The sequence below is a fragment of the Helianthus annuus genome, chromosome 9 (assembly GCF_002127325.2).
Source record: "Helianthus annuus cultivar XRQ/B chromosome 9, HanXRQr2.0-SUNRISE, whole genome shotgun sequence".
Lineage (NCBI taxonomy): Eukaryota > Viridiplantae > Streptophyta > Magnoliopsida > Asterales > Asteraceae > Helianthus > Helianthus annuus.
This window is the reverse complement of record NC_035441.2, coordinates 6830622-6857689: the sequence shown is the minus strand read 5'-3', so window position 1 is coordinate 6857689 and position 27068 is coordinate 6830622. Positions and strand designations below refer to the sequence as shown.

At 40.4% G+C, this 27068-nt stretch overlaps 1 protein-coding gene across 1 annotated transcript; it reads right to left on the bottom strand.

Moving 5' to 3' along the window:
• Positions 1–15845: 15845 nt before the first annotated feature.
• LOC110875189 (leucine-rich repeat extensin-like protein 5) lies at positions 15846–16301 on the bottom strand. Its single transcript, XM_022123388.1, has one exon. The coding sequence runs from the start codon at positions 16299–16301 to the stop codon at positions 15846–15848; it is 456 nt and encodes a 151-aa protein (XP_021979080.1).
• Positions 16302–27068: the final 10767 nt, after the last annotated feature.

The window sequence follows — 27068 nt, the reverse complement described above, 5'->3', positions numbered from 1 at the left end:
GACGGAACCGAGGTCGTGGGTCCTGGAACAGAAGAGGTGGTAGAGGCAGAGGTGGTGGAAGACCACCGTACACACCTTGGACCGGACAACAGCAACCCAGCTACCCGAATTGGGCCTGGTGGACACCACCACCATGTCCCTATCCGACCCAGCAGACTTGGCGGACCAACAGCCCTTCACCGCAGCCAAATGCCCCTCCACGGGCACAATTTGCTGGCTTTCCTCAGCCTCAATTCTCCGGGTGCAGCCCAGAACAACAGGGGGTCTACAATGCCTTGAGTCCTTCAGATTTAAGCGCAGCTTTCGCTAACATGCAGGTGAATCAACCATCTTCCTGGACTTCTGACATCATGGACACTGGAGCAGAATCACATGTTACTCGCAATCCAGGTAAGTTACTGATCCCTCATTCATCTCCTGTTTGCAGTAATTTATTGGTGGGCAATGGCAATTTTTTACCAATACACGGATCGAGAACGGGTTTTCATTCATTACCCAACTGAACCTATATCCTACCCAATGTCCTCTATAGCCTACACGTTATTAAAAATCTTATTTCAGTTAGGCGTTTTAATCGTGACAATCAAGTGTCTGTTGAGTTTGACCCTTTTGGTTTTTCCTTGAAGGATCTCAAAACTAAGAAGACACTCTCCCGCCACAACAGCACCGGGGATCTTTATCCATTCACTCAGCCGTAACTACCACCTCAAGCTACCTTTCTTGCATCTCCTAGCCTCCCATGGCATGATCGTCTGGGTCACCCCGGGGCTCAAGTTTTAGATCTTTTAAGTCGTACTTTTAATTTTCAATGTAATAAGAGCAAAATCTCTCATGTTTGCAATTCTTGCCAACTTTCTAATAGTAAACATTTACCTTTTCATGCATCTAATACATTTACTTTTGCTCCATTCGATATCATCCATTGCGACTTATGGACCTCCCCAATCACGAGTAAAACAGGGTACAAATATTATATGGTTCTCATTGATAACTTCTCACACTTTGTGTGGGTGTACCCTTTAAAATATAAGTCTGACACCTTCCCAACTTTTGCCAAATTTCACCAACTTATACAAACACAATTTCATCGAAAAATTAAAACATTCCAATGTGATTTAGGTGGTGAATTTGACAACCTAGCCTTTAAAACCTTTGCAAACCAACATGGCCTCCTTTTTCGTTTCTCTTGCCCTCAAACCTCTCCCCAAAATGGACGGGCAGAACGGATGATTCGTCGTCTCAACGACATCATTCGTGCTCTCCTAATCCATGCCAATCTTCCCCCTTCATTCTGGGTGGAAGCATTACACACCGCCGTTTACCTACACAATATTCTACTAACCAAACGCCTTAACTTCTACACTCCTACATTTGCCCTTTACCTACGTCATCCTGAGTACGACCACTTACGAGTTTTCGGTTGTGCTTGTTATCCTAACACATCGGCTACCTAACCCCACAAACTGCACCCGCGTTCCATTCGTTGCATTTTTCTTGGGTACCCACCCGACTTTCGCGGTTACATGTGTTTTGACCCCACCACTGGCAAGGTTCATATATCTCGCCATGTGACATTTGATGAAGATGTCTTTCCTTATACCATTCCTCACTGTCCTACATCTTATAATTTCCTTGATGACACGATTCCCCCGGGTTTCACCTTTCATCCACCGGTCACCAAGCCGTCCGTTCCCAACCCCTACCTTATTACCTATAGCCGGCGACCCCGACCACCTACTTCCCAACCCACGGGTACCCACCAGCCTCCTGGACCGAACCCACCTGCTCCAGCCCCTCCTATTCCGGCTGTCCCTACATCCTCGAGTGGACAACCTTCGATCCAGCACATTCCGCCTACTTCCCCAACCGACCAACACCCCATGACCACCCGCTCCAAATCCCGTTCCACATCACAGTCCCAATCGGCCTTCACCACTACTACCATCTCTCCCATACCAACCACTTATGCCAAGGCCCTTTCTGATCCGAATTGGTTAAATGCTATGCAAGCCGAGTTTACTGCCTTACAGGATAATGAAACGTGGGAGCTAGTTCCACGACCTACGGATCGTCCGGTCATCCGATGCATGTGGATTTTCCGCCATAAACTCAAAGCTGATGGTTCATTGGAACGATATAAGGCTAGACTGGTGGTTAATGGGAATTCTCAAACGGTAGGCATTGACTGCGAGGACACTTTTAGCCCGGTTGTTAAACCGGCCACTATTCGGACTGTTCTTTCCCTCGCGGTCTCCCGGTCATGGCCCACCCATCAATTGGATGTGAAAAATGCGTTTTTACATGGGGAACTTAATGAGACTGTGTTTATGCACCAACCACCAGGTTTTTATGACAGAAGGTTTCCGAACTTTGTGTGTCGCCTGAAGAAGTCCCTTTATGGACTCAAACAAGCCCCTCGGGCCTGGTACACCCGATTCGCTACATTTATCACCACTCATGGCTTTCGTAGCAGCACCTGTGACAACTCGTTATTCATATACAATCGAGATGCCTCAAATGTTGCATATTTACTTTTATACGTTGATGATATTATCCTCACAGCATCTAATGATACTCTTTTACATGATATCATTGCCACAATGTCACGAGAGTTTGCTATGACCGACTTGGGACGTTTGCATCATTTTTTGGGGATTAAAGTCACCCAACAGGCACATGGTATCTTTCTGTCACAGGCACAGTATGCAAAGGATATTATCGCCCGGGCCTCTATGCTTCGTGTAAACCTTGCACGACACCAGTCGACTTATCGGCTAAACTCAGTAGCACTCATGGACCACTGTTCTTCGATCCAACTTTATATAGGAGCCTTGCAGGTGCTTTGCAGTATCTCACATTCACAAGACCGGACATCTCTTATGCGGTTCAGCAGGTATGCTTGTTTATGCATGAGCCATGGGATTCTCACTTCGCCTTCATGAAAAGAATCATTAGATACATCCAATGGACGATTAACTATGGTATACGTATCATTAAGTCTGCATCTCATTCATTGGTGGCCTACTCTGATGCTGACTGGGGTGGTTGTCCCGACTCTGGGCGATCTACATCGGGTTATTATGTGTTCCTTGGTGACAATTTGATTTCATGGTCCTCTAAACGTCAGCCGACAGTTTCTAGATCTAGTGCAGAAGCAGAATATAGAGGAGTCGCTAATGCAGTTGCCGAAGCTACATGGGTTCGCAATTTGTTACTTGAGCTGCATACCCCTCTTCGTCAGGCTTCGGTTGTGTATTGTGACAATGTGTCCGCTATTTATTTATCTAATAATCCGGTGTAACATCAGCGGACCAAGCACATAGAAATCGACATCCATTTTGTTCGGGAAAAAGTTCGTGTAGGCCACATTCGGGTTCTTCATGTACCTTCCTCACTTCAATATGCAGATATTTTCACAAAGGGGTTACCTAGGCAGCTGTTCCAATCTTTTCGATCCAGCTTGAGCGTATGTCCTCCACCCGCTCAAACTGCGGGGATGTCTTAGCCAATTATACTCAGTCGAATATATTGGCTGTGATTATGTTAATATTGTTATTTGATTTATTTGATTTGGTGTATAATTAGCTGTAAACAGCCATGTATATCCTTTCCATATATTTCGTTTGTATCTTCCCTATTTAAAGGGGTTTTGATCGTTGAATAAAATTCATTCAGAAAACTTACACCACAAACAACTTTCAATTTACACAATACACACTTGAAGACACTCGTATCATACAAACGAGACTACTTCACCAAAATAGGCGTGAAACCCATAATTTGGTGAATGACTCTCAATCCGCTATTCGAGTTTTTTGCATGAAATTACGCCGTCAAGTTAGGAGTGAAATCCACATCTTGATGGTAAATTTCCAATTCAAACTCTAGTGGACCCTCGTCAAAATGTCGGAATTCACTTTCTTGACCCGAAGAGTACCAACCATACTTAAGGTACGACGTTGTCAAGTTAGGGGTGAAACCCGCATCTTGTCAACTAGTCCCATTCCTCGATTTTCAATCCCACCAAAGTTTTTATTTTTCAATCGATTAGGGACGTGTAGTAACTGGAAGGGTAAAATACCGTTAATCGCTTATCGACGAGAGTATTTTACCTATAGGCCAAAGCACGTTTCCCTAATTCGAAAGGACTTTCGATTCACTTTGGAATAGTCAAAGTTTCTAAACCTGAAACACTCCTATGTTTTATCGAGCCTCTCTTTTATGTTATCTCAATTTCTATGTGTTTTAATACTTGTTACCTTGTCCATTTCAAAACCGATGCACAACTCGCACGTCTTTCACAATAAAAAACAATAATAATTCTCGTGAACAAACTAAATTTATACTCTTTTACGCATTCATACGTGTTTATACTTTGTGAATACTCGTTAAATTCATGCAAATTATCTGAATCATACGTGTTATGTGAATTCTTACATGCTCATACATTCAAAAAAAATATTTTATATTATGATCAAGTCTCACCCCCTACTCCTCTTTCGATTCTTTAGATTCCTCCCTACAGTCTGTCCAGGAGGTCCAAGAAGTCCATGTCTGGTTCGAAGAAGGGTTCCAACAGCAACAACGATGACTCAATGTCGAAAAAGGAACTTATGGAGTTCATGGCTGAACAAATGACTAAGGTTATCCCAGACATAGTGAGCAAGAATCAAACCCCACCCGTTATTGAAACCCCCAACGACTCTATCGACTCCAAGGTTGAAAAACCTAAGATGATGTTCTTGTTCAAACAGTTCATGGCTTGCAAACCCCTCACCTTCACAGGTGAAGAGGGTGTAACAGCTTTACTTCAATGGTTTGATGCCATTGAGTTAACTTTCCTACAAAACGGTTGCTCCGACAAATTTCAAACCTTTAACGCAACGGGTGTGTTCCGATCAAGAGTCCTTAATTGGTGGACCTCGGAGCAAAATGCTCGCGGGAACGAAGTCGCCCATGCCTTACTCTGGGCTGAATTGAAGACGTTAATGAAGGGCGAGTTTTGTCCTCCCCACGAACTTCAGAAACTGGAGAATGAATCCTTGAACCTGAAGCAAGTAGGGAATGATAATGCTGGTCTAACAGCACGTTTCAAGCAGCTCAGTGCTTTATGCCCTGGCCAAGTTGTCACACCCCGATATTTCCACGTATTACTGGTGGGCCCGGTGGGGAGTATCGTGATGTAATTGATATCATCATGGTCAAATAATCACAGTTTAAGGCACAACGGAAGTCTAAAATAATAATACAAACCGAATTGAATGTATAATAAAATATTACACAACGATTGTAAGTGGATCCACAGGCGGATCTAAAACAGAAAGAAAGTATTGTTGAACAGACTTTAAATATTAAAAGCTTGCAAGACTCTTTATTTAATACTCAGGAGTTTCCAGCCATTACGCGTAGTACCTGCACTTAATCTTTTTGAAAAATACGTCAGTTTACACTGGTAAATACAATTAACTGACTCTTTTGAAAAGTATTTATAAAATTGATTTGGATGCACAAGGCATAAAATCTTTTATAACTTGGGACAATTATTTAAAAATAATCTTGTAGACAGATTTATATGTTTGCCGTCCGTTCAGGACCGGAATAGAAGAGTCGGTACAAGATTAATAGACATACCACAAGTATAGGCCCACAAGAAGTTTCCTCACGAGTGAGATACCGTTTATACATACGTAACTGTCAGGTGTATGCCTACACCCCGTGCTTAAGCCGTGGCCATTTCAAATGAACGAGCCAAGGATATCCAGGACACGGTCATTAACCTCCCAAAGGTTTTGCATCAAACAAAACAGATTAAAACGGGTTATGTAAATTTATTAATCACAATCCGATTAAATGATTTCATACCCGACCAAGCGGTATTATTATAATATCGTATCCCAAGCCCATATAACGGAAAATAAGTTAAAAGTATTTACCTGAGCTAAAATGTAATTTTTATTCTCAGCCGTAATTCAAATAAGCAAGTACAAGTAGCTTTTACTGGGCTCTTAATCTGGAACGAAGGTTTTAATAACCTATTAGATTCCTAACGGGTCTTATTTAAGTTTAAACTTAGACCAGTTAGTTTTAATGAAAGGTTTATGGTTCAAAACACAAGATTAAGCGAAGACCGGATCAGAATGTGATTTAGACTCAACAAGTATGAAGACTTGTATAAAATGGGTAAACTAAATACATTCTGGATTTTGAAGTAAAAATGATAAGGTTTGACCCGTTTCGGCTAATTTATGCAAACTAGTTACATAAACCTTACCGAGCGCGTATATGCATAACGGGTAACCAAAAGAGTCATGTACAAGTTCCATAAGTTATTATGCTTAAAATATGTTGTGATATCAGAAGGATATCTTCTATTATGCCCAAAACGAATTTAAAACCAATTTAAGCCCTGTAAGGGTATTTTGGTCATTTTAAAGTTTATAAAAGAGGTTAAATAGCAAACTGAGGTTCTGGTCTAAGTTATACAGTACAAATATTAATTTTTTCAAGTTATATCAGTAAGATATCATACATATGTGTGTTTAAACATTTATGGCCAAACTATGCACCGAAGGGACATTTTGGTCATTTCACATATGTTTTAAGGTCAAATTTGGAAATCTAAGTTCAAGACTTATACTTACTGTTAAAGTATAAAAATCTATTTTTAAAATCAGTAGGTAACAAGTCTTAAGCGTTAAGTATGGTTTTAAACCATACTATGCGCTTAATAAGCGGAAAAGTCGGTAATTGACGATATTCAAGATGTTTATAAAATTCTGAAGTTTTGATCAGTCTCTAAAGCTTAAAATATTTTATTTAACATATGATATCTGTAGGAAAAGGTTTGGTAATCAAATCATATGTTAAACTCATTTTATTAACAAAAAGGGCATAACCGTCATTTACCGAATTTATGCTAGAACTCTATGTTATGGTTAGTATAAAATTTGACGAAAATTTCCAAAAATCCCTAAATATTATATCATAATAGTAGGTAGCAAGTTTGGTGCCAAAAATTGGGTTTAAATATGATTTATGCCAAAAATGCCATTTAATTAACAAAAAGCTTTTGTTTTACGATATCTTGCAAAACTTTTATTTTAGACCAGAAACGGATGTCAAATTTTTAGGACATGCTTATAAGTTAGTAATAAAGATTTTTGTCCTCTCACATTTTCAAAAATCTCTTTTTTATAATATAAGGGCAAAATGGTCAACTTTTAACCATTTAACGGAAACATGTAAATGATTCAGATTTCTAAAGGACCATGTAGTATAACCTCAGAGGGTTATCCTAACATATAATATGGTCACAAAGGAACCCTAAGGCATGACTAAAACTAAGCTAATTCGGGTCAGAACTGAAAGTCAAAGCAAAAGTCTACTTTTACGTCTTTCGGTTGCGAACCGAGCCTAATACTCAGAGTTGTCGGGTTGAACATGCCTAAACATGTTCTTATATTATTTACCAAGTTATTTAAGTGTTCAAACGTATTTTATAGCTCATACATTATTAGTTATGATTTATTTTGCAAAAACTAAGTCGTTTGACTTTTCTGTTGAGTAGTTTGACCCGAAAATTGACTGAGATAACGTGATAATTAGGAGGTGCCCTTTTAAGGGTTTAACATCTACATAATTACCAACACATAGCCACTTTCAATTCTAATAATGGCTGGACCGTTAGTGATTAATCACAAAGTCAAAGCAGAATTACGCTAACTTTGACTTTCGGTCATTAAACTAATAAAACCTTAACTGCAGAAGCTAAGAACACTTACAAGAGTCCTTAGCACGAAAATTTAGACTAAGAGAGCTTCCTTCCAATTCAGGATGCTCCAGAGAAGGTGTATGAAAGCTTTAGAGTTTGAGAGTATGAGAATTAGAACTTGTGCAAATGAAAGAACCACTCCAAGCCCCTATTTATACTACAAGAGGTCTTCACCAGATCAATCCAGGTGTTTTGTGGTGTTCTCAGATGTTAACAGGTGTCCAGGTGGTTTTAAAATACCAACAAATAGTCCATAGGATCGAGTTATGAGAGTGCATGGCTGTATTGGAGAAGAAGGGTGCAGAACCTGCACTTGTGCATGTTTTCTGTCCAGATCACGTCATCGTGTCGCGCGACGGCAGAGTGGTGTAGGTGTGGCGCGACGCCACCATGATGATTACCAGCCAACCAAGTTTCAAACTTGGCAGTTTCACCCCATGGACCTTTTAAAACGTGATAACTTTCATTTTAATTAACCCATAAAGTTTATATTTTGATGATCTAAAAGATATAGCCAATCATCGTTAGGTCCGGTTTCGTTAAACGACAACCGGAAACACAAGTTTTGCCTCGTTGACGCTTTTAACCCTTTATTTTCGAAAGTTAACGTATTTATCTCAAACGATATTGAAACCTTGTGAAATTTTCGTCACTTGTTCTTGGGAGTATAATTAATCGTTACAAAGCTCCAGGTTCATTAAAAGGTCACTCAGAGGTATTAATTTAACATGTTGACACATTTAACCCTCGCGTCTTGTAAACTTCCACTTTCTTCCACAAACGGCTTCATACGTTTCACAAATTATTCGTTTAAGGGTATAACATCGTGTAGGGTTGTTGATGCGTGTCAGTGTGTATATGTTTTAGGTATATATTTTAAGCCCTTTTTACACTTTTTAGCCAAGTTTTAAATTTATAAAACACGATATTTACTAACACTAAACACACATATGGGCAAGTGCACCCATCGTGGATGTAGTATAGTGTTGGTAAGCTACCGAGGTCGTCCAAGGACACAAGAGCTTTTAGTATCGGTTTATTCTCAACGTCTAATCAAATCAAAATGTTAGAAAAAAGGTTTTAAAACTAGAAAAATAAAACTAACTAAAATGCTGAAAATAAAATAAAAATAAAAACAGATAGACAAGATGAATCACTTGGATCTGACTCGTGTGTAGTGTAACCTTTGATTATTCTCGCACTTTTGCACTTGTTTAAGAGATTATCTTAGTTATTGTAGTAGGCCCCTCTTTTGAAGGTGACGTTACCCTCAACCCAATAGTTTGAGTAAGCAAGGATACAATCCTAAAGGGTTGGATTATTGAAAGATAATTAATTAAGTTATTAATGCATAATGTGGTAGGCCCCTCTTTTGAAGGCGACGTTACCCTCGGCTAAGTAGTTTGAGTCAGCAGGGATACGGTCCTAAGTAGCCGGGTTAAAGTTTTAATAGTAGTTTAACTTATGAGGGGGTCAAAGAGTTTGGACCCCCGCCATCCAATACCTTTGGGTATTGAAGGAGGTCCTACTAAATTTGACCTAGGTCCTTTGCAGGATCTATACACTGAACAATGGCAAGACTCTTACCAAACCGTTCCCTTAACCCACGACCAGGTAGCCAACATACCTCCATATAGACCGTGGAGATATGAATGATGAAAATCTTTTATTTTATATAGACAATAAAATAATGCGAAGACACCACAAACAAACGATAAGGAAGAATCACCTTCAACACAAGAAACTAGTAATTAAAGTCATTAATACAAAACCAATTAAAAAGTGCAAAAGATTAAAAATAAAAAGTATTACACTAAACACTTGTCTTCACCAAGTGATGTAAGAGACTTAGGCAAACATGGCCTTTGATTGTCAAGAACTCTTGCGATCAATCTTGGATCCCGAGACGACTCACACACTCTATGATGGACAATGGATGATGGTGGTGGATGATGGTGTTGTGATGGTGGTGGGTGGTGGGTGAAGTGTGAGAGAGGTGGTGTGCCAAGGGATGAGTTGCAAGAGCTCCAAACACTCCTATTTATAGGCTGAACAGAAGCTCGGGCACGGCCCCGTGTCCATCTGACACTCTCTTTCTTCATTAATTGTAATTCGCAATTACAATAAATGCGCCTGCAGGAAGTTGACCACGCCCCCGTGTCCGCTGGGCACGGCCCCGTGGTGGGCAGTAGAAGTTTCTATGGGTTTGTCTTTTCTGCTGCTTCTTGGGCACGGCCCCATGCTTGTTGAGCACGGGGCGTGTTCAGTCTTCTGTCTTCTTTGTTTTGCTTGGGAAGACGCTGTCGGGGGGTCGGGCATATCACTTTTGTTCCTTTTCTTGTATTCATGTTAGATTTGGCTGTCTTTTTGCTTCTTTTGTAATTTTGAGCTCATTTAATCCTGAAAATATAAAAGGAAGACAAAAGCACACTTTTTCCAACATTAGTACTAAAAAGGGTTAGTTTTAAGCCACAATTGATGTAATTTATATGTTGCATTTTGTGCACATTAGTTGTTAAAAGGCCAAATTTTCAAATGTTGACACTTTGGATCCTTTTACACATATACTTTCTTCGTTTGTCAACTTTAGTCCCTCGTAATCAATTCGTTACACGTTTAAAGTTCATGACACATGTCGTTACTACATTGGACATGATTTTGCGAGGTGTTACATCCTTACCCCCTTAAAAGAAATCTCGACCTCGAGATTTACTGAATTAAATGAGGTTATTTTTGTTTCATTGTGGATTCAACCTCCCACGTGTATTCTGGGCCTCTACGGGCATCCCATTTTACCTTCATAATCAGCACATGCTTTCTTCGAAGCTTCTTGACCTGTCGATCCTCGATCGACAAAGGTTTTTCAACGAACTTCAAGCTCCTTTCTATTTGCACATCCTTATGGGACATTGCCAGCGACTCATCGGCTAGACATTTCTTCAAATTGCAAATGTGGAATACATTATGGATTCCACTAAGCTCTTTTGGCAGATTTAGCTTGTAGGCCACAGTTCCGACACATTCGATGATTTCGAATGGTCCTATGTATGTTGGGCTTAGCTTACCCTTTTTGCCAAAATGCATCACCCCTTTCTAGGGTGACACTTTGAGTAGCACTTTATCTCCTACCTCGAATTTCAAAGGTTTACGTCTTTTATCCGCGTAACTCTTCTGCCTATCCCTGGTAGCTTTGAGTCAATCATGGATTTGGACAATCTTATCCGTCGTCGGGAGGACTATATCAGGTCCTAACAGTTGGGTTTCTCCAACCTCCGCCCAACAAACTGGCGTTCTGCACTTCCTTCCATACAAGGTCTCAAAAGGCGCGGCTTGGATACTTGAATGATAACTATTATTGTACGAAAATTCAATCAAAGGAAGATGGTCATCCCAACTTCCACCCAAATCAATAACACAAGCCCTGAGCATATCCTCTAGCATTTGTATCGTACGCTCGCTTTGGCCATCTGTCTGAGGGTGATAAGCAGTGCTGAAGTTTAGACGAGTGCCTAGGGATTGCTGAAAGATTTTCCAAAAATGAGACGTGTATCTAGTATCCCTATCGGAAATAATAGATACCGGCACTCCGTGGAGAGATACTATCTCATCCACGTATAGCTGAGCTAGCTTATTGGAACTGTGTGTTTCTTTAATAGGCAAGAAGTGAGCTGACTTGGTCAGCCTGTCGACTATAACCCAAATAGTATCATTCTCGTGCTTCGTCCTTGGTAACTTAGTGATAAAATCCATAGTTACCATTTCCCACTTCGAGGTGGGAAGTTCAGGCTGTTGCAGTAAACCTGACGGCTTTTGATGCTCGACTTTAACTTGTGCGCACATCAGACATTTAGCCACATTAGTGGCTATAGACTTCTTCAAGCCTATCCACCAATAATTTGCCTTTAAATCCTGGTACATCTTGTCACTGCCTGGATGGACTGAATATTTTGAACTGTGAGCTTCCTGAAGGATCACGTCTCTAAGTCCTCCATGGATAGGGACCCAGATTCGACCACTTAATCTAAGGATCCCATCCTTGCCATATGACAATTGATCAACAGTGACTCCTAACTTCTCATGCGGAAAGTTAATTTCCAAAACAGCTTCCTTCTGAGCAGCTAACAACCTCTCATTCAAGCTGTTCTTTAGTTCGATGCTCTTGGCGTTGATTCTTATTGGTTTAACTTTCTTTTCTGCTCAAGGCATCAGCAACAACATTTGCTTTGCCTAGATGGTAGCGGATTTCGCAATCATAATCATTTAGCATCTCCATCCAATGACGCTGCCTCATGTTAAGATCCTTCTGATTGAACAAGTGTTGAAGGCTTTTATGATCGGAATAAATCACACACTTGGTTCCATATAAATAATGCCTCTAAAGCTTTAGTGCAAATACAACGGCACCCAATTCCAAATCATGGGTGGTGTAGTTCTTTTCATGCACCTTTAACTGACGTGAAGCATAGGCAATAACCTTGCCTCTCTACATAAGCACACAACCCATACCTGTGTGTGATGCATCGCAGTAAACAACAAACTCTTCAATCCCTTCTGGCAATGTCAACACCGGAGCATTGCTCAATTTCAGCTTGAGGATCTCAAAAGATTCTTGTTGCTTGGGACCCCAGTCAAACTTTATATTCTTTCGAGTTAACGAAGTCAAAGGTGCAGCAATCATTGAAAAGTTTTCAATGAAACATCTGTAGTATCCTGCTAGACCCAAGAAGCTGCGAATCTCTGTGGGCGTTTTCGGTGCTTGCCAATTCATAATTGTTCAATCTTAGCGGAATCCACCTGGATACCACGCTCACTCACTACGTGTCCAAGAAATTGAACTTCTCAGAGCCAGAACTCACATTTAGAGAACTTTACATAAAGCTTCTCTTGTTGCAGAAGTTCAAGAATACATCGGAGATGTTTTTATGATCGGCTTGGTTCTTCGAATAAATAAGTATGTCATCAATAAAAACAATGACAAACTTGTCTAGATATGGTTCGCAAACGCGATTCATGAGATCCATGAATGTTGCAGGTGCATTAGTGAGCCCGAAAGGCATCACTAAGAACTCATAGTGGCCATATCGAGTTCTGAATGCAGTCTTATGCACATCTTCAGTTCTGACCTTCAGCTAATGATATCCCAACCTTAAGTCGATCTTTGAAAAGTAACTTGCACCTTGAAGTTGATCGAACAGATCGTCGATCCTGGGTAATGGATATCTATTCTTGATTGTAACTTTGTTCAGCTCACGATAATCAATGCATAGACGCATTGGTCCATCTTTTTTCTTCACAAATAGAATCGGCGCTCCCCAAGGGGATGAGCTAGGTCTAATAAAACCCTTTTCCAACAAATCATCCAACTGTGTTCTCAATTCTTTCATCTCAGTTGGTGCCAATCCATAGGGTGCTCTTGCAACTGGTGCTGCTCCAGGAATGATATCGATCCTGAATTCCACTTGTCTGTCTGAAGGTAAACCATGTAGCTCTTTAGGAAAAACGTCTGGATATTCAGAAATAACAAGGATGTCTTCGATCTTGGACTTTGGTTCATCAATGGTTACCTGTGCCATGTTAATGACACAACCTTTCTTCAAATACTTCGATGCCTTAAGCATAGACACTTGCTTAGGTGACCCGTACTGCGTATCTCCTTGTATTGTAAGTGGTTCACCATAAGTAGTCTTGATAACCACTTGCTTCTTATCACAAACAATTTGGGCTTGGTTAGAAGATAACCAATCCATGCCTATCACTATATCGAATCCTGCCAATTTCAACGGAAGTAAAGAAAGCGGAAAAGAGTGATTCCTAATGGATATGAAACATCCATCTAAGATTGTTGAAGCAGTCTCTATGGTACCATCGGCCAATTCTACCTCATATTTTATGCTTAGAGTCTTAACAGGCAGATTTAACAGTTTACAAAATTTATTGTCTACAAACGACTTATCTGCACCCGAATCAAACAAAACTCTAGCATATACATCATTGATAAGAAATGTACCTGTTATAACAATGTCTTTCTGAACTGCCTCCAGAACATTCATTTGGAAGACCCTAGCATTGGTCTTTTTAGCCTCCTCAGGCTTCTTTGGATTTTTCGGGCAGTTAGTCTTAATGTGCCCCTTTTTGTTTTCTTGCAATCCAAAGTCTTATGCTCTTTGGACTTGCAGATCCCACATCCATTAGGCTTTGACTGCGATTGCGATTGTGATCGTGATTCGAGTCTACGCTTCCCGAAATGGTGTTTCTGGCAGGTTTTGCATTTGGGCTTCTCACCTGTCTGTTGGGTATCCTTTTTAAACCCATAACTCTTCCTATGATTTGAGTTCCCCTTTCGTTTCTTATCGGAGCTATGAGAACTCTCATCCTCCCGTTTTCGCTTTCCTTCATCAGAAGTTTTGACAGACTTGTTTCTGATAGCATCAAGTGTGAGAGATAGAGACAGATCTACCACTGACCTGTATGTGGTAGGTCTAGATGCCTTCACATTTCCCTTGATTTCTGGAGCTAGACCTCCAATAAAACGTGCTATGCGCTTTGGTTCCTGTGTGACCAAATAGGGAACCAAACAGGACATGGTATTGAAGCTTGTAACATATGCCTGACAGTCTAAATTCTTCATGACCAGAGTCAAGAAGTCAGTCTCGATTTTCTCTACCTCATGCTGAGGACAGAAGTTTTCGTTGATCAATGCAACAAACTGATCCCAAGACAAGTTATACAACGGAATCTTCCTTGTAGCTTGGATTAACGACCTCCACCAAGCTAAAGCTTCCCTTTTAAATGATTGTGAAACAAACTTCACAATATCTTGTTCTGCACAACCACTGATATCAACCATAGTATCCATCTCATCAAGCCAAGTCATACAATTAATGGCTCCTTTTTCTCTTGTAAAGTCCCTTGGCTTGCAAGAATCGAAGTATTTGTAAGAGCAGGTCTTAACACACGGCTCCTGATTGAGCACAATTCGTTTGGATGGAACACTTCTCAGATTCGATGAATGATGAGAATCGTCTTTATGAGATACATGTATCTTGGAAGGTGGTTTTGTATGAGGTACAGGTTGGGTCCTGCTACGAGTACCACTTGATTCTTTGAACTGTGTGTCCATGGCTCGAGTGACAGCATTATCTATCATTGCTTGTAAATCTGCACCAGCTACATTAATTCTGGTGGTATCATTTCTCTCCCTTGGATGACTCTTAACCTCTTCTGATTTAGACATGCTGAATCTTGATTGCTATAAAACAATTGACAATAATTTATTCAGAGGTTATTATGGAATCATCATTTTTGTTGATTTAGTAACCATGGTAAATATAAACCATATTGGTTAATTTGTTAGTCATGTTTATTTAGGTTTTTCATTATAATTTATCCCCAGTTATAAATCATTAAAGATATTAGAGTGGCACAAAAGGCCTAGTCACAAGGACAGTTTTAAATTATAAGCCATGATCTTATAAGATCGAGGCATTAAGGTTTGAACATAGTTCATCACCTTTTCTTGACAGGGAGTCGTAGACTACAATTGTCCTTTGTCTTATTGGACAATGAATATGGCCTGTAGGCACTTCATCACTAATGGATATTTAAATTAGGTAAGAACAAGGAATTGGAAGAATCCAATACAAGGTTGACTAGTGTGATTTTGTCGAATCACATTTGCCAGGAGTGCTAACATGTTTTCAGATGTTAACAAGGATTTGAATCTTAAAAAGGTTTTTACCATTAGGGCCATGTCTAAAATGACATATGGGCTAGGTTATACATTCAAGATTTTCCTTTCAATATTTATTGGCAGATTAATTATAAAATGGAATGATATATTGATTTATTTCATACAATATATTCATATATATAATGACAAATGAAATTTTAAATTAAAACATTCCATAAATTGAAAGAAGTACATAGCTTCCCTATAGGACTTTAAAGAAATAACATTGTCCACACAGGGACTAAAATAAGAAATACAAGTCCTCGCAGGGACCAAATACATAAATAAAAATGTCCACGCAGGGACTTGATTGAAAATGAAATACAAAACAAATAAATGAGGATTTTAATAATCCCTCTTCTTCTTCCCCTTTATAAGGTTTGCCAAACCCTTTAGTAGACCGCGGCGGCTCCTACGCTCCTCGTCTACCTTTTGCTCCACCACGTGCAACCGCTGAAGGATTTCTTGCTGCGGTGGTGGTTGGATCTGTGGCGGCTGCGGCGGTTGCAGCTGCTGCTGAGGATGAGGAGGTGGTGGGTATTGATACCCATATTCGGGGTACCCAGTTGGGTACGTAGCTGGAAAGGGTCCAGGGTAGAGAGCATTGTAGTTGGCTACCTCGAGATACGGGTCAATGGTAGGGGCATTGTTGTAGTTGTAACCAGAATAAGTTGGCTGCTCAAAAGGGTTATACCCAGCTGCACTTGGATATGAAGGAATTGGGTTAGCATAACCCATTTGTGGTGCTGGCTCGACTGGTGCAGAGTCGACTTCAGAAACTGGGTTCGAAGGCCCACCCATTTGCGGGTCTTCGTACAACGGCGGGTAGTTGCTGTTGCTTGAGTGTTGGGGGTGCTGAAGTGGAAACCCCCACACACGGACATCCGTGCACTTGTTCTTCTTCGCCTCAGTGGTTCTGGAGGCAGTTGCTGTTCTGGCTGTGGCGGTGGAGTGACCGCCTGAAAATGCGGGTCCTCAGAAGGGACCTGTTAGTGTGGTGGTGAATTGTGGTCAGGGGGAGTATACTCCCACTTGTATGTAGCCCATCTTTCAGCGAAAAATGTCTAGGACCCTGTAAGGCGAACCATGTGTAGGATCGTTTGCACGACCAAATGAGTCGTTCAGAAGAGATCTCATCCAATACGAAAGGCGGAAACAGACGTATCGGAGTTATTTCAGTTGGATACACACTAGAATCACATTAATTGTCTCTTATATTGATTTCACAATGTTTTACAGGCTGGAGACACTTCGGCAGCACCTCGGCACCGGAATCAGAAAGTTACAAATGAAATAACCACACTCACTATATATAGGCACTACCATTTCGCATGGAATGGCTCACACGAATTGGCCAGTTCCATTTCGTACGAAATGAACATGTTCCATTTCGTGCGAAATGGCTATAAACTACAAATTTCCCGTTTTTCTCGTATAACGTGCCCTGATCTATCCAATCTATTACAAGACTTGATACAAGACGAAGTAGACAGACATATGCACCAACAGACTCCCCCTTGGATGTTGACGAAGTCTTCGGTGTCGAGTCTTTAGTATGACAAGTCTGCAGTCTTGATCAGTCTTCTTGCTCTTACCAAAGTACTGACACTGTAAGTATCCTTCAATCTCTATCTCTTCTTCTCTCTCTCACTTCTAGAATCTCAATCTGACTCTATCTTCTCTTGATCAGATCTCTTGATTTCTTAAGTTCTTCAGCATCAGCAGCTTGTGTGGACAGCAGGATTCAAACCTGGCTCTTTAACATTCAAACTCCCCCTTGAATGTTGATCCATAATCTTACGAAGTCGAGAAATTGGCTCGTATCTATACGGATGAAGTCATTGTCATCATGGTATCCCTATTAACATCATCTCGGACTGCGTTGGTCGTCTCACCACTTGTCTTTGGAAAACGTTTCAATCCGTTCTTGGTACTCATCTTAATCTTAGTACCTCTTTTCATCCTCAATTCGACGGTCAAACCGAGCGTACTATCCAAACTCTAGAGGATATGCTTCATTCTTGCGTAATCGATTTTGGTGGCAACTAGGATATGCACTTGCCTTTGATCGAATTCTTGTACAATAATAGTTACCACGCGAGTATTCAAATGGCACCGTTCGAGGCATTGTATGGTTGTAAGTGCCGTTTGCCTATTTGTTGGCACGAGATCAGAGAAGCTCAAATCACTAGTCCCGGGCTTATACAAGAGACGACAGACAAGATTTTACAGATTCAAGACAACCTTCTCAAAGCCAGGAGCTGATAAAAGAGTTACGCTAACAAGCGTCGCAAACTTTTGGAATTCAATGTTGGTGACTTTATAGTTCTCAAGGTATCCACTTGGAAGGGCGTAGTTAGATTTGGTAAGAAAGGGAAACCTGTTCCTCGCTACGTAGATCCTTTCAAGATTCTCGAAAGGATTGGCAAGGTAGCTTATCGACTGGACCTACCTCAAGAGCTCAACAATGTTCATCCTACCTTTCACGTCTCAAAATTGAAGAAATGTCTAGCTGAAGAAGGACCTCAAGTCCCACTCGAAGATCTTTAAATAAACGAGATGTTGGGATTGAACCCTACCAGAGGAACAGATAATTAAAGCCAAAACTGGATCAGGTCTGTGGATCCAGAATAAGCAGATGTTATGCATACAAGTCTCTCCCCTTGAAAGTGGTTTCAACATCTACTGAACTCCTATCTACTGATCATACAAACTGCTGACCTACAACTACTGATCTAGTCAAAGACTGATGAAGAACTAAAGCCCTGCTGCCCAATCTACTGCCTTAAGAAAAGCACTGCTGATCATGACAAGTACTGCTGGGTTCACAGCAGTGGAAGGATGCAGCAGCAGTTTTGTTTACTTTATGCAATGTAATGTCATATTAGTAGTTAGCATAGCAGAGGTTGTATAGATCAGAGGTTAGAGTTTGTTAGGAGGTTAGATGTCACTTTCATGGTGACGTCAGCTTAGATGCTTCAGTAGTTTGCTCGTGCCTATAAATAGAACAGTGCTCTGTACTGTTCTATTAGCTCTTTCACCATCTTCTTCCTGCACGAACAAATACTGTGAGCTTGGGCTGAGGGGGAGTTTGTATTCATTCATGCATTGTAATCGTTATTGAAATAAATTCAATCTTTCGGTTCTTTGTGGAAAATGTTTGATTAAAGCAATTCTCCTGTTTGATTGTGTACAAAGTTTGTTTCCATTATAATTCCGCTGCACAACTCATTCATCTTCATCTTATTTCAAACGTAAAACACAATCAAAACCAAACTCAGATCCTAACAATTGGTATCAGAGCTTGGACAGTCAAATTTGATTTAACAATCATTTTGACATAAATAGTTCAGCTCACAATCGTTGATACTGATAGTTTGTTCGTTTTGTTGAAAAACAGAGCAAGGTTTAATCACCATTAAAGTTGATTAATCAGTGCCTGTAAAACAACCAGGATGACGTCGCAATCACAAGATGATAAGAATAACATTGGCTCACTTTTCAAACCACCTATGCTTAAACGTAATGAATACACCATCTGGGAGAGAATGATGGGTCACATCCTTGCTCAACAGAATACTGGATGTTGGAGGTTTGTTGTCTTTGGTCCCCATGTTCCTATGGTGCCAAGTGCTGAGGATACAAAGAAGTTCGTCCCTAAACCAACTGAAAACTATACTGAAACTGATTTTCAAAAGTTCGAACTCGATGCCAAAGCATTTAGCATCATAGCTTCTGCATTACCCAATGAAATCTATGCTGGACTGTTACATTGTAACAGTGCCAAAGAATTGTGGGATGCATTGAAGGAACAATTTGGGGGAACAGAAGAGGTTATTGAAAACAACAGGGAAATTCTGAATCAGCAGTATGAAACATTTTGTCACATCAAGGGTGAATCATTAACCCAACAGTTTAAACGTTTTAGTTGTCTCATTAGTGAACTAAGGCTTGTTAAAGTTACATTTTCAAATGCAACTCAAAATTGCAGGTTCCTTAGATCACTACCTGAAAAATGGGACACAATTGCATTTGTCACTAGAAATTCAGCTGAGTTCAAGGATCTGACCCTGACCCAACTCCATGGTAGACTCCTGACCTATGAAAGGGAGATAAACTAGAAAAGGAGGTTGCAAGAGTCTGGAAAAGTTGCAGATGACTATCCATTTGGCAGCACAGCTCTTTTTGGTCAGGAAGAATCTGGTAGCAGTAGTAAGGATCAGAGTTTTGATCATTTTATTGACATAACTGCTGGTTTTAACGACTCTGATCCTCACTCTGCAAATTATGCTCTCACTGCAAACTGTGAAAACCAGATGTCAGATAATCTGTATTTTGAACTCAATGGTTTGCAACATTTTGATCCCACTGACTTAGAAGAGATGGACATTTTGCATGAATTGGCTTTGCTTAGTGTTAGAACAAGCAAATTCTACAAAAGAACAGGGAGAAAATTCCCAGGGCTTCATGGGAATTTAAAGGTGGGGTTGGATAAGTCAAAAATTAAGTGTTACAACTGTAATAGGCTAGGTCATTTTGCTAGGGAATGCAGGAGTCAAACCACTGGTCCAATAATTACTCATCCTAGCTCAAACCCTAGACCACAACAACAAAACACTGTGCACTATACCCAATATACCCCTGCAGCACATGTTAACACTGCTCATTATGCTGCAACCCCTGTGCCTGTGCATTATGTTCAAACCACTGTTCCACAAATTCAGTATGTTCAGGCCCCTGTTCCTCAGGCACAGGTGCAACCTGTTGCACCTCAACAAGCTGCTCCAACACTGGCACAACCAGATCAGCAAAGCTTTTTCACACAAGGCTTTGTTGATTAGAGCAGCATGCCTGATGAACTTGGTGATGAAAATTTTGCTCTCTATGCTTCTAATGATACTTTTGATAATAACTTTTGTTTGATGGCATTAGAGTCAATACCAGAAGGGGTAGAAACTGAAGGTGAACAGCTAAGTGTTGAAACAGTGGATGAAGTTGCTGAAGCAGTGGTTACTGCAGTTGCTGGTGAACTACTGCTGGGAGAAAATTCAGAAACCCTGATTGAACCACTTTCTGACCCTTGGTCCAAAGAAGACAAAGAGAAAGAAGAAGTGAAGAAAGCTGGTGAGGAAGAAGGGAGAGCTGATGAAGAAGGTGATCATCAATGTAATTGTGCCATGATGGCTGCTGCCAAGGGAGCTTCTGCATGCTTAGATAGTCTTTGGTATGTAGATAGTGGAGGCTCCAGGCACATGACAGGATGTAAAGCCCTACTCAAAGATTTCAAAATCCATGGAGGGGGTGATATATCCTTTGGGAATAATAGTAAAGGGAAATTTCTGGGGTCTGGTACAGTTCAGTCTGGAAATGTAAAATTTAAAAATGTCAATCTGATAGACAATCTGAAATTCAACCTCCTGAGTGTCTCACAAATGAGTGATAAGGGGTATGGGTCATTCTTCACAAAGGAGTGTTGTAGGATTGTTGGACCAGAAATGGTTGAAAAGATTGAAGCAATAATAAAATCAGGAAAAACAAAACTTGTTGCTCAAAGAAGTGGCAATGTTTATGTTGTTGATATGTCAAAAGAGTGTCCCAGAACTGATGCCTGTCTGTTCTCAGCTGCCTCTAACAAAGAGACAGAACTTTGGCACAGAAGACTAGGGCACACAAATCTCAAGACAATCACTGAAATTTCAAAAAATGGCCTAGTAAGAGAGTTGCCACAAAAACTGTTTTCATGTCCTGAGCATTGTGTTTCCTGTTTAAAAGGAAAACAACATAAAAGCTCGTTCAAGTCCATTTAAGAGTCCAAAACAACTCAGTGTTTGCAAATGCTGCACATGGATTTGTTTCGCCCAGTTCAAGTCATGAGTCTCAAAAAGAAGAGATGCTGTTTGGTTATTATTGATGACTTCTCTAGGTTTACATGGACTTTCTTTTTACACTCAAAAGATGAGACTGCGGGCATTTTGCAAGACTTTGTGACACAGGTTGAAAAGCAATTTGACCTTCCAGTGAAAGTCTTCAGGAGTGACAATGGCACAGAATTCAAAAATAAGGAGTTGGATGCCTTCTGTGTGAAGAAAGGGATTGTAAGGCAGTACAGCATCCCTAGAACACCGGAGCAAAATGGGGTTGTTGAAAGGAAGAACAGAACATTGATTGAGGCTGCCAGAACCATGCTTGCAGATTCAGGTTTGCCATTAACTTTTTGGGCAGAGGCAGTAAACACTGCTTGCTATGTCCAAAACAGAGTTTTAATCAACCCCAGGCACAAAAAGACTGCTTATGAAATTCTGTATAAGATGAAACCACTGATCTCATACTTTAAAGTATTTGGCTACCCATGTTTTATTTTGAACTTATAAGATTCTATTTCAAAATTTGCAGCCAAAGTAGACTGTGGCTATCACCTGGGATACTCAACCACTGCCAAGGCCTACAACGTGTTTAATACACGGACCAAAGCAGTGGAGGAGACTTTGAATGTAAAGTTCAATGAACTTTCATCAATGAAAATCCCAGCAAATCCTGCTGATTTGTTTGATCTTGATAAGTTCACTTTTGGAAACACTGCTGTCAAGACTTACAGTGTAGGTCCATCAGAGGATTCAACACCAGACTATGGGTATGAAATCATCATCCCTCAAAAGTCTATCAAAATGGGAAGAGCAGCAGGTGTTCAAAACAGCTGTCAAAGCTCAACCACTGCTACCTCAACAGTTGTTGACCAAAGTAGCCCCTTAACCCCTGCTTCCACATCATCAAACATTGTTGATAAAAGTCCTCAAACAGTGGATCAAAGTCAACATGTGTCCACACCTGTACCTCCTATTCCACCACCTTTTGATGCCACTGCTGGATCATCAAAGTCACCAGCAGTGGCTAGCTCAGATGATTCACATCTGCAGCCTTCACCACAAAATGCCATTGAACCATACCAAGGAGAGTTAATGTTCTTGAAATCTCATCCACCAGATCAAATTATTGGCAACATCAATGAAGGGGTGCTCATAAGAAGTCAATCCCAAAACATCTGTCTTTTTGCTGGTTTTCTATCACTTCATCAGCCAGTCAAGTACCAAGAGGCACTGAAAGACAACAGCTGGGTAGAAGCCATGCAAGAGGAGCTCCAACAGTTCAAAAGAAAACAAGTATGGGAGCTTGTACCACTGCTAGAAGGTGTAAGTCCTATTGGCACAAAGTGGGTCTTAAAAAACAAAACTGATGAAAGGGGCATTGTTGTCAAGAATAAAGCCAGGCTTGTGGTTCAAGGTTACAGACAAGAAGAGGGCATTGACTATGATGAAACATTTGCCCCTGTAGCAAGACTTGAAGCTATCAGACTCTTTCTGGCCTTTGCTGTCAACCACAACATCAAGGTGTATCAAATGGACATAAAATGTGCATTCCTCTATGGTAAGATTCAAGAAGAGGTTTATGTTTGTCAACCTCCAGGCTTTGAGGATCCATTTAATCCAAATCATGTCTACAAGCTGAATAAAGCTTTGTATGGCCTGAAAAAAGCACCAAGGGCCTGGTATGAAACTCTTTCCACCTTTCTACTTTCCATTGGTTTCACTAGAGGCAGAATTGATAAAACACTGTTTTTAAAATGGAGAGGGAAGGAATTGATGATTGTCCAAATTTATGTGGATGACATCATTTTTGGAAGCACATGTAACAAAATGTGTGAAGAGTTTAGGCAACTCATGACAGCTGAGTTTGAAATGAGTGCAATGGGTGAACTCCAGTGTTTTCTTGGTCTCCAAGTAAAACAACTGCAAAATGGCACTTTTATCCATCAAGGCAAATATGCCAAAGAACTTTTAAAGAAATTTGATATGGATGATTGTAAGCCATGCAGTACACCCAATGCAACCAATAAACTAGTCATGTCTGATGAGAAGGATGAATTGGTTGATCAGACATTATATAGAAGCATGATTGGGTTTTTATTGTACCTAACTGCATCTAGACTAGACATCATGTTTGCAACATGTGTATGTGCAAGATCCCAATCAGCCCCTAGAAAGTCCAACCTTATTGCTATTAAAAGGATATTCAGATACCTTAAAGGTGCTCCCACACTTGGTATCTGGTATCCAGCTGATGGTAAAATTGAGCTTTCAGGTTTCTCAGACAGTGACTTTGCTGGATGTGACAAGACAAGGAAGTCCACTTCAGGAGGGTGTCAATTCCTAGGCAATTGCTTAGTGTCTTGGCAAAGCAAAAAGAAAGCAGCTGTTTCTACATCCGCTGTTGAGGCAGAATATATAGCTGTTGCAAGCTGTACAGCCCAACTGCTTTGGCTTCAAAATCAGTTGTTGGATTTTGGTATCACTGCCTGGAAGACACCACTCATGTTGGATAGCCAGGCAGCAGAAAATATCATCAAAAATCCAGTTTCTCATTCAACCACCAAACACATTGACATCAGACATCACTTTGTGAGGGATTGCTATGAAAAAGGTTTGATTTCTCTGCATCATGTTCCAACTAAGGATCAGCTGGAAGATGTGCTAACCAAAGCATTAGACACATCCACCTTTGAAAGCTTGATCTCTAGGATTGGCATGCTAAAAATGGAATAACAGGCAAAATTCTGTTTTTCTATGAATAAAAGCATTAAAATGTTTTTCAGAAAATCAAAAATCCATCCTTAAAAATAGCTAAAAATGAAATTTTCATTAAAATCCTTAAAAGTCTGCCATAACCACTGATGAGTTCAAAATTTTGTTCTATTCCAAAAGTCTGTCCACTGCTAAAAATCATCCCCTGCTCTCTCATTCCTTTGATAAACACTGTTGTTCAAAAGCAGTGTTGTATCCACTGATGAGCTATCCACTGATAGAAAAAATCATCCACTGCCTTCAGTACCGTTACATCCACTGCCTTCATCAGTAATTTTCACGAAAGTACTGTCCTTCACTTCATCAGGGAATGGTACGTGGACAGTACATTGTGGTCAGTCCTTTTGTAACCGCTGCCACGTCAGCACTCACTTTTCCACCATAAAACCCCCATTCTAAACCCAAAAAGGGTTTACTGTCGAATTGAATTCTTAAAAATTCTCTTCTCAAAACAGTTTCTTCATCTTTCATCAAATCCCTTCACAAATTTCTTCGATCGTCTTCTTCAAAATGACTAAATTGAAGTCCTCCGCAAAATCTTCCAAAGGGGCCTTTCAAAAGGCTAAACCCACAGAAATTCCACACAAACCTTCTCACAATCTTCTGGGTCTTCTCACAAAACCCGGCACCATCGATACCTTTGATTCCATCCTCGATATGATCACTGCGTTAATGTACAAAACTTTGCTTACAGCAGATGCTCCCATCTACCTACAAACCTAGAGAGAGTTTTGGAAAAATTGTACCCTTGACAAACAAGGCGAAGATGTCAAAGCCATTAACTCTTCTCTACAGGGAAAAGCTGTCATAATAACACCACAATCCATCTCGGAGGTCTTTCAACTCAATGATCAGGAAGGTAAAAATTATTTTCCTAAAAATGAGTTAAAAATTGACTTCATTGAAAGAGGGTATGCAGACACAATGATGAAGAGGGATACCTTACAAAAAGGTTTCTTCCCTTCTGCAACAAGGTTTTTATTCCATACCCTCCTTATGTGTGTTTCAAACAAAACCACTGCTTTTAATGAAATACCATTAAAGATTCAAAACCTAGGGTATGCTATTCTTCAAGAAGAAAATTTTAATTATTCCCAGGTAATCTTTAATGATATGGTTAAAAATGTTGAAACAAAATCATTCTTACTGTTTCCAAGATTTCTAAGCTACTATTTTGAAAAGAAGTTCAGTAAGGATGATCTTTCTTTAATAAACCAAGGTGACTCTTTTCAAATGCACAGCTTAACTGCTGAAACTTTTACAAGAATGTCAACACCTTGCAAAACACAAGCAGAGGTGCCTGAGCAGAATTTAGCAGCAAACACTGCACCTCAGGTATCTGCTGCTGAGCCCACTGCTCAAGGTGATCAAAGTGGCAAAACAACTACTTTGAAACCCACACCTATAATCACCAAAAAGCCACAGAAAAAGAAAACTCAAAAACCCCCCAAACCCATCAAAAAGGCAACTCTGGAGGATGAGATACCAGAGCAACTGCCTGTGACAACACAGAAGTCACAACAAACCACTGCTGCTACTTCCTCACAGCAGTTGGTAAAAATATCTCAAACCATAGCTGAAACTCCTCCTGTCTCTTCTCAAAAAGAACAGGTTGTACAACAAGGGACACCACTCTATGATGCTCTGGAATCACTCGTTTCCATCATCCACAGCCCAATGCCCGGGGCAAATTCTCTTTCTACACCCAGCCTCACATCCACAATTCCTACACCAACCAAACTTTTGTTGGATACAATTGATTTGAACCAGGCACAACCCAGTCCTTCTCAATCACCTGTTCATGAGAATATGCCTCAACAACAGACTGGGCCTGATGCATCAATCTTTGCTAACTCACCAACACAACCTGAGGAGGTTACACCCCTTGAGTTACAAGTAACTCTTGGTGGTATTCCAAGTGAAGCAGCCATTAAAAGTGTTAAACCCACTGGTTTACACTTGGACAGTGGTTACATCAATAAGACTTTCTTGGAGGCAATTCCTTCTATAACACCTCTGATATCTGCTAGTGAGTTTGTTCTGACCACTGGTTCCATCAAATGATTATCAAGTGTTGAAGGAAGAAGACCCCAGTACCAAGAAAAAGGGGCATCAGTTGTTGATGTTTGGAGTACACTCCCTACCTCAACCTCTGATAAAACCACTGCTACTGGGAAATCAGATGATCCCATTAAATTGGGTGATGGTTTAAAGTACCAAGAATTGATGAAACGTGTTGAAAAACTGGATACTTCGGTTGGAGAAATCAAAGAAATGCTGCAATAGTTGTTAACAGTACAAAAGGTGCAATCCCCTGCTGATACAACAGTTGTTCCACCTCAAACATCTGTTCCACAAGCATCTGTTGCAAATGAGCTCTGGAACTTCTTTCAACCTTTTCTCCAACAACAACAACAATTGGCTGATCAGCAACATGAAAAACATGTTCAAGAGCTGAGAAACACAATGGAGTCTAGGTTCAAGAACACACAAGCAGACATCAAGGCTATAAAGGCCCATCTGTTGACAACCACTGGCACTGCTCCTCCAACAGTTAATGCTAAAAAGGGGGAGAAAATTCAGGAGTGGAGGAAGAAAGGGATTGATAATGGTCTGTATATTGAGCTAGAAAAGGATGCTATGCTCAGAAAAATTCCCTTGCTAGATGGTAGCAAGAAGGTTGATGTTACTCAACATGCACTTGATGAAGGAGTAGCAAGTGTAAAAAGAGATAGTGTGGCAAAGGATATGTCAAGGTGGAATGAAGAAAAAATAGCTTACATGGAGCTGAATGCGCAGGGTTGTTCTGGGTTAAAGGATGTTCAAAATCCTGTGCCAAAAAGAAATCCTACTAGAAAAGTAAGGAAACCCAAGTCCACACCATCCAGACTCACTAAGCATACTTCAAAACCACCATCCAAAAGCCACCAAC